This window comes from Gossypium raimondii, chromosome 1, assembly GCF_025698545.1.
Source record: "Gossypium raimondii isolate GPD5lz chromosome 1, ASM2569854v1, whole genome shotgun sequence".
Classification (NCBI taxonomy): Eukaryota; Viridiplantae; Streptophyta; class Magnoliopsida; order Malvales; family Malvaceae; genus Gossypium; species Gossypium raimondii.
The window spans coordinates 44435358-44447157 of record NC_068565.1 but is presented as its reverse complement, the minus strand read 5'-3'; the positions used below and the strand labels follow the sequence as shown (position 1 = coordinate 44447157).

Genomic DNA, 11800 nt, shown 5'->3' with positions numbered 1-11800 from the left:
TTACAATATACACCCATTATAAAATAAACTAAATACCCGTAAGTGAAATAAGCCCAACTCATTTAAAAATTACCTAGACCCAAAATTACCTAGACCCAAATACCAACTTAACACCTAACCCTAGCCCGAGCCGTTAGCCCAATACAACCCAAGGTGAAATGCCAAGACAGACTCAACCACCAAGCAGAAGAGAGCTCCCATGCATGCGCCAAGGCCGAGCCGTGCCACATCATCATCAGACGGCCTCAAGACTCAACGACACAAAAAGAGCCAACGACGCAGCAGAAAAGAAAAAAATTGTATTTTAATTTTTTCATTTTTGTTTCACTTTTTCCCAGCCTATAAAACGAATGTCGAGGCCTTTGTAAATTTTTTACGAGAAAAAATACAAAAGAAATAGTAGAAAGGAAATCAAAGAAAAATTGCTAAAGGTGACTCTTTTTTCTTTTCTTCTCCGTCTTCTTTGATGTGTGATTACTAGTGATAGTTTTGCAAAATAAAAGAAACGGAGGGGAGATTTACCTTTGGGGCGCTGGCGATCGAAGCCTCGTTCACTTCGTCACAATCGAAGTACGGGCGAGGGCTATGAGGCCGGAAACCGGCGGAGCTTTCGGCAATGGGAAACTAGGGTGAAACCTAGGCATAGATGAGGAAAAGGGGGCGCCTCCTTTTTCTGCGTTTTTGTTGTTAGGGTAACTGAGTTACCAAAATTTTTTAGTTTAAATAGGTGGTCGTACGGTGTCGTTTTGGGCTAGGGTTAACAGCTCTCGAAACGGCACCGTTTAATCTTAACCCGATGACCCGACCCAGAAGCGGTTGAGATCCGCGCGTCATGGTCTTGGTAGGGTTATTTGCTTATTCGGTCCTCCTTCTTCCGGGGCGTTTCCAAATCATCTTTTTCTTGTTTTGTGAATTTGGTGCTACATTTTTCCTCTATTTCATCTGGGTCCAGATTATGTGCAGCGTTATGGGGAGACAGGGATTATTTCCCGTTTGGTCCTCCAGGTTGTCCGTACATTGCATTTGGTCCCTTCGTTTTATTTTATTTTCATTTGGGTTCTTTCAATTCTGTTTTTGAGCTGATTTGATTCACTTCGTTTTTTTTATAATAATTAATCTAATAATAATATTAATATTATTAACCCTAGTATTATTTGTATTATTATTAATTGCTCATTTCGTATGCGTGGTAACCTATTTAGATTAATATAGGTATATGTTGGGTATGTCGTATGTATTTTTAATTTTTTATCATTTTTAAAATTCATTTTCTTTTATAATTCCAAATGGTATTTCTTTCATCATCTTTTAAATCCATTTTAAATTCGCATGTGCATATATATATTGTTTGCGATGAAATTTTATGCATGTGATTTATTGATTTTATTATTATTATTATTATTATTTTCTTGCATGTTTTTAGTCCATTTCAAAATTGTATATCAATTTATCCGATATTCCATTTGATTCTTATTATTCCACCAGCATATAATATGAGACTCTTACCTTTGGCATATTATATTGTTTATATATGTATTGATTGTTTGATATGCTTTAATATACTTTAGGTTTATGAATCGTCATTTTGCATTGTATATAGTATTTTAACCTTTTATTTTTATTTGGTTTAAAGAATTATGTTTAATGTCATTTGAGTAACAAAACCAATTTATTCGAGAACTTTCAAAATAAAGGCAATTCCCGATGTTTGGAATCCCCGAGAGGATCGAGCCCTAATGTATTGGGTCCTATTTCTCCTCGTTGAATCTAAATAATCGAAAGTTTCCTTAATCAAAATACATAAAACTCAATCTCAGGAACTCAATAAGTCATGTCCTAATGTATTGGATGTGATACGTTGTTTTCTCGAAATGAGGTTTTTTTAAAAAAAATAATAATAAGGGCAATATTCAATGCTAAGAACTTTGAGAAATCGTGCCCTAACGTATTGGGTTTCATTTTTTCATCTGACTCAAAGAAATTGAATATCCTTTTAAAATCTCACCACGCAAGTTCTGAAAATCAAAAGACAAACTTATTCTCGAGGATTAAAATGTCGTCCTAACGTATTGGGTGTATCGTTTCGTTTCCTTTGAAATAAGAATGTTTTATTATTCAATTTATTCAAAATAAAAAGGATCGTATTTTGAAATCTTTTCTAAATTTCGACATTAAGACATTAAACAATCAATTCGGTACCAATTTTGGACGTCACGAGGGTGCTAACCCTTCCTCGTGCGTAACCGACTCCCGAACCTGTTTTCTCAAAATCCGCAAATCTAAAAAATATTTCTAATGGTGAACCGATCACACCTTAATAAAAGATCGGTGGCGACTCTATTGTCTTTTTAAAGTCTATCCCCATTTTTTCAAAATAATTTAAAAGTGGTTTCGACACATGCCACTTTCATTTAAGGAAGAAAACATATCACCAAAATTTTTGTGCTGGAGTCGAGATCGTTTGGATGCTGGGCCGAGACTTTTGACTTCTCTTGACTGCATGACGGAAACAATCGTACGCTGAGTATGGGTAGACTCAGTGGTATTACCATAACTCAATAATAATAATAATAATAATAATAATAATAATAATAATAATGGAATATAATTGTCAAGCATATATATTATCCATTTTTTCAAATAACAATTCATTCTTAAGCTTTCATTAATTAACAATAACAATATAATTTTTTTTATCTATTCTTCAATTTCATTCACATATCATATGTCTCAATTTCAATCACTACATGAACATTAAGTTCATGCCTTTCGTTTCCAATCTCAATTTCAATACATAATTCAACTTTCTCACATTTTCAATAGTACAATCAATCAAATTCATTTAATTTTTTTCCATTTCAGTTATTCACCTTATTAACAAACCTGGACCTTGGCAAATACACGGATTCCAACCAAACACACCAGTACGGCACGTTGTGCCTAAAACAGTACATAGTACCTGATCAGTATACGACACATAAGTGCCTGAAACGACACACGAGTTGCCTGATACGACACATAAAGTGCCTGATATACGGCACATAAAGTGCCTGATATATGACACATAAAGTGCCTGACCGGCAAAGCCGATAAATCCTGTACTCTTCCAAATCTTATGGCATGTGAACTATATCCGACTTAGCCTGACTAGTTAATAAGGTCTCCAAATTCACATTTTAATTCAATTTCATTTTTTCCACTTTCAATCGCAATTCGATTCAAAATTCACTTTTCCATTTTCAAGTCAATATTCGATTCAATTCCACACATATATTCATCATTCAATTGAATTTCTTTCAACTTAATAATAATAATTACCATATATTTCACTTACCATCCGTATAAATTTAAATATAACATTTAATAATAAATAATTTGAATTATAGTAATACAAACTTGAATTTTCTCGATTCAGTCCTCGATAACCTTCTCTTTTCCCTTCTGTGCCGATGTCCCTGATTCTTTGTTAGCTACGGAAATAAAATAATTTACAATATTAATACAATACTAATTTATATTAAATAATTAAATTTCTATTCAATTTCTACCTTAATTTCAATTTGGTCTTAATTAAATTCACTTACTTTTCTAAATAAATTCATACTTTATTTCTACTCCATTTCCTAACAAATTCAACTTAATTATCTAATGTCCATGAATAAACCCTAATTTTAAATTTCTTTCAATTTAATCCTTTTATCAATTCTAACTAGAAATTCTATCAATCAAACCCCTAATTCAACAATTTGTTCAACATGAATCATGTTCAAAAATCTAAAACTTTCAAAATTTTAACTTAAATTCAACAAAACTTTGTTCTAAGACTTCTAAAACATCAAAAATAAAAGAAAAGAACTTGATTGAGTTACCAAATTAAAGCTTAAAGCCTCAAACCCTAGTTTTTCCTTTTATATTTATTTTTCTCCTTTCTCCTGCTCTGTTTCGAAATGCTCTCTGCTTCTTTCTCCTTTCTTTTTATTTTGTTTCGTTTTTATTTCTTTACTTTATATTATAATAATATAACTTATTAATAATTATTTAATTGATAAATATCTTTTAATAATATTACAAGTGTATATACATATTTTACTACATTTGTTCAACTTTGTCACCCTACATTTGGCACCATTTGATTTATTTATTTTATATTTAATTAATTAATATCTATATCTTTATACTTAAATTTTAAGTAATTATATATTTATTTTACAAGTGTGTAAATATATGCATGACACATGTATAATTTTACACCCTACATTTATCTTTTCTTAATTTATTCCATAATATAATAATAAAATAATAATATAAACAATAATAGTATTTAATAATTATAACAATAAATATCTATTTCATAACAAATATATGTATTACAAATGTAAACATATGTATTTTACATTTGTACCTTATCACCACCATCCACTTGTCATAATTTCAATTTATTTATCGTATAAAAATCTTATAATATAATTATTTTAAATTAATTTAACATAATTTATATCTAAATAATTAATTTTATAATTAAAATATAACATAAAAATCTTAGATTTTTATTACATATATGCCGCCTCATTTCTTGTTAATGGCTTAATTGTCATTTTAATCTTTTTATTTTCTATTAATCTATCATTCAACTTTTACCCTAATTCAATTTAGTTCTTTTTACTATTTACCCTAAATTAAGCTAAATTCACCTAATTAAATCCTAATTAAACACACTACTAGACTCATAAGTATTCCTAATAATTATTTACTGAACCCACTTTGCTAAGACGGAGGCCCAACAATGTACTTTTACGATGCCCGTAAATTTTGGGTCATTACACTAAATTACATAATTTCTTTACTTAGTAACTTGATCCGTAGAAATCCCTAAATTATCCTAATATCTCTTTCGAGAATAAGAGCAACGACTCTAGGTTAATTAATTGAATTTTCTTTCTAATTAAAAAATCTATTATCACATTACCTTGTGCAATGAATTCTACTATTAGATTTGATTCTAATCCGATAGATTTATGTCATCCTATTTCTAGGATTGCATGCAACTCCACTCAATTACGCAAGATCTATTATTAAGCACATCAAACATGGATTAGTAGTCTAGAAATATCAAACCAAGAATTAAGCATACATAATTGAAAATAGGAAACTAAGTCTCTACTGCGTAAAATAAAAATCAAATGACAGAATCCATCATATGATTCATCTCCCTAGGTATTTATAGAATTATCTCATGCTTGAAAATAAAAGCGTTCAAGATACAATATAACCAAAAGAAATAAAGAAATTCATGATAATATCCTCAAAATAAACTGAGAATCTTCAATCTTGACAGAAATCTACTTCAGAATCGGCTTCAATAGTGTTTTTCAAGTTGCTTTCTTGAATATTCTATGGTGGCTCTCTCCCATCTTTTTATTTTTGTCATATATACGTCTTAGAATGCCCGAAAAACCTAAAAATGTGTTTTTCCGCAGTTTAGAGCGCAAATCCGCGCAATCGACATGGTCTACCACATGGCCGTGTGGTAGCCCGTGTGGGTCAATGACCGTGTGGAATGGGTCAGCCCGTGTGAATCCTGTAGCTTGTTTTGATTTTTTGATTTTCGCTCGTTTTTTACTCATTTTAACCCCAAGTGCTTTATTAAGCATAAAAACATGAATTTAAAGGATTAGGAGCATAAAATTCACAGTTGACATCGAATAATCACCCAAAAACACATTAAGAATGAGGTAAAAATATGTTACTTTTAGCACTTATCACGAGCCAATATGGGCCTAGGGAAGGACTAACATGTCGATCTAGTGTGCAAGACACTGTTTTTGGGCTAAGAATGCAAAGAATGATGATAGCATTGCAAGACCAGCATGTGGTATCACAACACCACACTTTGAAGCCAAAGAAGTCACCTACAAAGTACAGTGTCGCGACACCGGAGCAACAATATGCAATTTTAAGTTAAGGGTCTTTTCATCTGCGCAACACATCTTATTTAGCTTTAGGGTTTCTAATTGACCTAATTAGGACATAACATTTGGCTATAAATATTGATGTTTATTTGGAGGCTTGGCCGAGTGAGCCGTTTTAGATTAGATTTTTAGGAATTTATTTTTAGTTTTAGTTTTATTTCAATTTAGTTCTTTTATTCAAAAATAGAACTTTTCCTTTGTTCTCACTTGGATTCGATTTGGATCCAAGATTTTCTTTATTGCATTTTTATTACTTTCTTTTTGGTTTTCAATTACAAACGACATAATCTTCAGAATCACAAAGGAATTTCAGCTTTTGTGTACAAATCGATATCAAAACGGATCAATTTCTTTATTCCCTTTTTCTATTTAATTATTTTATTTGCATGTTTAATATGAAATTAGGGAAAATTGCGTCTCGATCTATGAGCGGTTAATTTCCTTACGGAGATTAATGATCGGATGTGGGAATAATTAGTGGAAGAATTAATGTTTGTTTTCAAATTAGTTGGTTTAAATTATGTGTGATTAAACCTTAGGATTAACGACCCTAGGAAGTAATTTAGGATAAAAGAGGTCGAAAGATAAGTTTACTGAGTAAAACAAAAGTTATCCTGATCAAGAAATTGAGGTCAAAAGATAAGTGTGTATTGGTCAATTAATTAATTAGTTAGACGCCGAAAGGTAATAACTGGTAAGTTATTCTTTTAATGTCTTCCCAAGATAAAGGAAGTTTGTCTATAATGGAAGATACAACAATCAAAATTTTTCATTCTCATATCATATTGGTTAAACTGATTCAACATATTTTCAATATCATGAAATTGTTCCATAACAAAACGATCATCAATCATTTGATAATTATTAAAATGAAAAACAAGAAAATTTTTACTTGTATCATTTTCGATCATGTATATTATCTCCAATTTTTCCCACAATTCCTTAGCAGTGACCTCGTTTTGGTAGCTATCGAATAAACCATCAAATAAATCATTCAATATGTGACTTATCCATATGAAATTAACATCGTCTCATTTTTTAATTTCTCATGTTGCAACAAGAGATTTGTTTCTATTCTCTTCCAGTCTTGGAGTATCCAAAACATAAGTAAACTTCAAAGTAGATAGTAAGAATTGCACCTTTTCTGCCATTATCAGAAATTGCCACAATCAAACTGGTCAAGCTTGACAAAATTGAAAGCCAAATCCCTTAGTGTTGCACTTTCATGTGTTGCATTAGCCATAATGAAAATGGTGTAGAACCTTAAAATTGTTAGTACGAAACTTTGATGAGGAAAATTGCGGAAGATTAACTAAAATCTATTTTTAATTTTCCATTTTTTAAATCCATCTCATTATTTATTGCTTCTTTTCAAAAAGCAACATATTGAGATTTCATTATCTGTTCAAATTAAATGGATCAAATTCTATAATATAACAATAATGTATCTTATTATTTATATTTTGACATTTTCCTTTCACAAACAAGGTAATAAAATCTGGTGCAAAAACTTTGCCTTTTTAGTCCTTTTACTCCATAATTCTTGAAAAAAATTCAATATTATAATAATTCCAATATCATATAGAAATAGAAACGAGCCAAAAACTAAGCGGCCTTATAGATCTTGTGAGTTGGTTGATAATTTGCTTCAACCGCCACTTAGACAAAAATCATTAGCACAACAATATAATGAAAAATAGATTAACAAGTTGTTGAATGGGTCTCTCAAGCTCTTGGATGTTTGTGGTGTGGCTAAGGATGCTTTATTGCAGGCCAAGGAAGATACCCAACAACTTCAATCAATTTTGAGAAGAAGAAGAGGTGATGAAGCTGGTTTCATATATGAAGCTAAGGAATACTTGGCTTCAAGCGAGAAAGCAAAGAAGTTAAGAAACAAGTCTCTGAAAAGCTTGTTAATGTTGCTTTGCTCTATCAAAAAACGATGTTGAGGCCGCATTTAGCATGTTGGAAGAGGTACAAGGAGTTGTATTCACAGTGTTTGAATCCCTCTTTTCTCATATCAATTGCACAGAGATGGAATCAAAATCGATCAATTGGTCTTTACTGTCCAAGTTGATGAGCTCCAAACGCATAACAGACGAGGGAGAAGCAACGAAAACCAATGAACTCGAGAAAGTGGATGCAGTTTTGAGCATTATTATCGGTAACAAGACCAGAAAAAATGGTAAAATGAGCATTGATGTTGTCAAGCATTCAATATCTTAAAGATGGAGTGGGGTGCTTGTTGAAGCTCTTGGTCAAAACTAGAGTTTTGTTCTCAACATCCTTAGCCATTAGGCTGTAGAAAGTTATAACGTATGGCAATAGAAAACAACTTTAAACAATTTTGATGTACATCCTTATTATTTAGTAATTACCGTTTTCTCTTTATTTAGAGTTTTAAGCTAAAATTACTAAACTAAATTAACTAAGAACTCAAAGGAGAATGAATCAAGGAAATAATCGAATATATTTTCATAGAGACATAACTTTTAATAGGTGTCTTATATGAATAATTACATCTTTAAAAAACATAATTATTCAACTAATATCTCTTAAATAGATATAATTATTATAGTAAGAGATACAATTATATAAGTAGCATCTCTTAAATAAACATAATTGTTTAAGTAATACAACTTGAATAGTTATAATTCATTATAAAAAATCAAGTGATATAACTCTTCATACTTAAGAGACTGAACTTATTATTATAAATAGTTATAACTCTTGATTAATAACCAATAGTTATAACTTTTGATTAATTCCATCTTTTCATTTATAGTTATTGGGACAATATTAATATTTGAAAATGTTCCAACATAGTTGAGGGAAGACATTTCGCATAAATAGTGCTGACAAAGTGTTCAGATCGAGATCCAAATTGAAAGAAAAGATAAAAATAATTTATTAACGAAGTACTTGAGATTTCTTTTGTCTCTATGACTTGATGTATATATAAAATGGAGTTGATGCTTACTTCCACATAGCAAATAATAGGTAGAAACATTCAACCATTAGGCTATTTCCCTGAAGAAGAAAGAAAAATGACAGCCCAAACAATTCACCATGCTCATTCTAATAGCTTCTCTCTGCCATCTAGACCATACACAGTTGTTTTAGAGATTGATTAACATTTGAACAGATGACGGGATTTCGAAGCAACATCAACCTCATCATCAATAAGCCATCAACTAAACAACCTTCATGGTTCGTATGATTGTGTGGATAAGTTGCTACAATTGCCCCTTATTCCCATCAAGAATTAACTCAAGAACAAAACAAGGGGTTTGTTGATGAGTTGTTGGATGGATCCCTTAGACTAGAACAACTTTGTCAAAATTTTCTATATATGCACTTATAAGATTCGTTTATTTTATAACCATTAGCTAGAACACCTTTGTCAAACTTTTGGTGTCATTGTTTTAGTGCTTGTTTATGTTAATATAGAGATTTAACAAGCTTACATACTTTATACTTTCTCTTGTAACAACAAATCCTTCTGATTGTTCCATGTACATATCCTCTTCTAATTCACAATTTAAAAGTACAATTTTAACATCTATTTGGTGATATTAAGACTGTAATCGTCATATGTATCATAATCAATTCTTTATTTTGGTATGAAACCTTTGCCTACCAGCGTTACTTTAAATTTATCAAGATCTTGAAGATGGACTTGAGTGCCTCTTCAGGTGTATGATCAAAGCTAGGGTGTCCCTTCTCAACGCACTCAATCATTAGAAAATTTTGTAAACACCAATCTTGTACAGACATTAGATATACATATATATACCGAATGAAATGCAGTTTTGATACTACAATATCATTTCCTAGCATTTATCTGCACCTTTTTTTCCCATTTGTCTGGATTAAGCTCCATTCTGTTTTAAACACCAACTTAGCAAGAAACTCAAGACTGATTTTCTAACTTTCGACTTTTTTATGCCATAAATTCAAATGTTTCTTTGATGTTTCAATTGAGGGAAGGTTGTTAAACTCTTCTTGACTATCCCTGAATCATCTTCTTCAATGTCAAGAATCCTACCGTCTCAATCCACAAACACATTATTAGACACTAATAAAAAATTCAATTGACATTCACATGGTTGATTCAGATCATACACGAGCTGCATCATAAAAAATTGTTAGTTAAGGGACAATCGAATCTTCTAGAAATGCTTTCCTGCTAAAAATTATAGTATACAAGTCAAGCACGCGGATCTTGCCTCCCTTTAGCCAAACGTAAGGTGATAACCAGCAGACAAGTTGAAAGCAATGAGGCATTAATATAAGGGAAGAACGGAAAAGCAAATGGCCATTGCCTATATACTTTCTCAGCACCATCGTGTGTATTTGTATATTTTTATATTATTATCATGGTATTGAAGATAAGTTTTGATTGTATTTGCTAAAGGGTAATGAGTTGTTTTGACGGTGGAAAGGAGACAACACATGAACATTTTTGTAGATCCAAATCAAGTTCATGTTACTTGTAATTGATATTTAAAGAGGATGAGATTCCTCTTGTCCACCCTCAGCCTGTAATATATATATATTCAGCAGATGACAATGGGAAGACAGCAAATAGGTAGAGTGAGTTGAAACACACAATTGCAATTGCAAGGCCTTCTTTCTTCTCTAAAACAAAGAAAATGGCTGCCTCTCCTTTGAATGTCCAACCTTCTTTCCATGCTCGCTCAAACAGCTTGCCTTCAAGGCAACACCCCATCACTTCCCAAATTGATGAAAATCTGAACCGATTGAGGGCATCTGAATCGGCCTCTACATCTTCGTCATCCACAGGACATGAACTGACCTGTCTTCAAGATTTGTACGACTATGTGGATATGTTGCTCCAGTTTCCCCTCACTCAACAAGCTCTAGCTCAAGACCAGCAAAGGAAATCGGTTGAACAAGTTTTGGATGCATCTCTCGTGCTCCTGGATGTATGCGGAACCGCTAAAGATGCCTTGTTGCGAACCAAGGAATGCACTCAAGAACTCCAATCGGTTTTGCGCCGAAGACGAGGAGGAGTTGAAGGGCTTGGTGATGAGGTTAGAAAATACTTAACCTCCAAGAAGGAAGTGAGAAAGGCAATAAGCAAGGCCTTCAAGAACTTGAAGCATATGGACAATAAACTTATGAGCAAAGACGGTGAGACTGGAGCCGTGATTAGCACCTTAAAACAAGTAGTAGCAGCCACCATGGGCGTGTTACAATCCTTGTTGTCCTTTATTTCAGGGGCAAAGGCATCGAGCCGGTGGTCACTACTTTCAAAGTTAATGCACCAGAAAAGCGTAAGGTGCGAGGAAGAAGAAGAGAAAACAAATGAAATCGCGAATGCTGAATCTGCATTGCGTTCCTTCATTAAATCTGGAAACGTGAAGCATGTTGAGAATGTGCAAAATGAGCTCCAAAACTCAGAGTTGTGCATCCAAGACCTTGAAGAAGGTCTTGAAAGCTTCTTCAGGCGTTTGATCAAAGCTAGAGTCACTGTTCTAAACATTGTCAACTGTTGAAATCTTGGCATTGTAAACTTGTACATAATTATAACTTACATGTATACAACTATTGTTAAAACAAAAAATTATACAGTCTTCGTTCCACCAACTTTCTCTCTTTTCATTAAATCTTGTCCACCAATATCTGAACTTTCAAGTTGAATTTTTCTTTTTACGAGATTATAGATACTGGAATTCCAACTCCAAACCCAAATTCCAGATTTGATGCGATTCTGCTATGAATGCATGAGCTGTCAGGATTCCTGTTTTGATAAGTTTTAACAATTTGATTACTTTGACTATGACATGGTAGATACATGCATATCT

The 11800-nt window shown here is 32.2% G+C and overlaps 1 protein-coding gene across 1 annotated transcript; it reads left to right on the top strand.

The window, feature by feature from the left end:
- The first annotated feature begins 10371 nt into the window (after positions 1-10371).
- Positions 10372-11582, top strand: LOC105787060 (uncharacterized). Its single transcript, XM_012613511.2, has one exon. It carries the CDS (start codon positions 10625-10627, stop codon positions 11489-11491), a length of 867 nt encoding a protein of 288 aa, XP_012468965.2. The 5' UTR covers positions 10372-10624; the 3' UTR covers positions 11492-11582.
- The last annotated feature ends 218 nt before the right edge of the window (positions 11583-11800 follow it).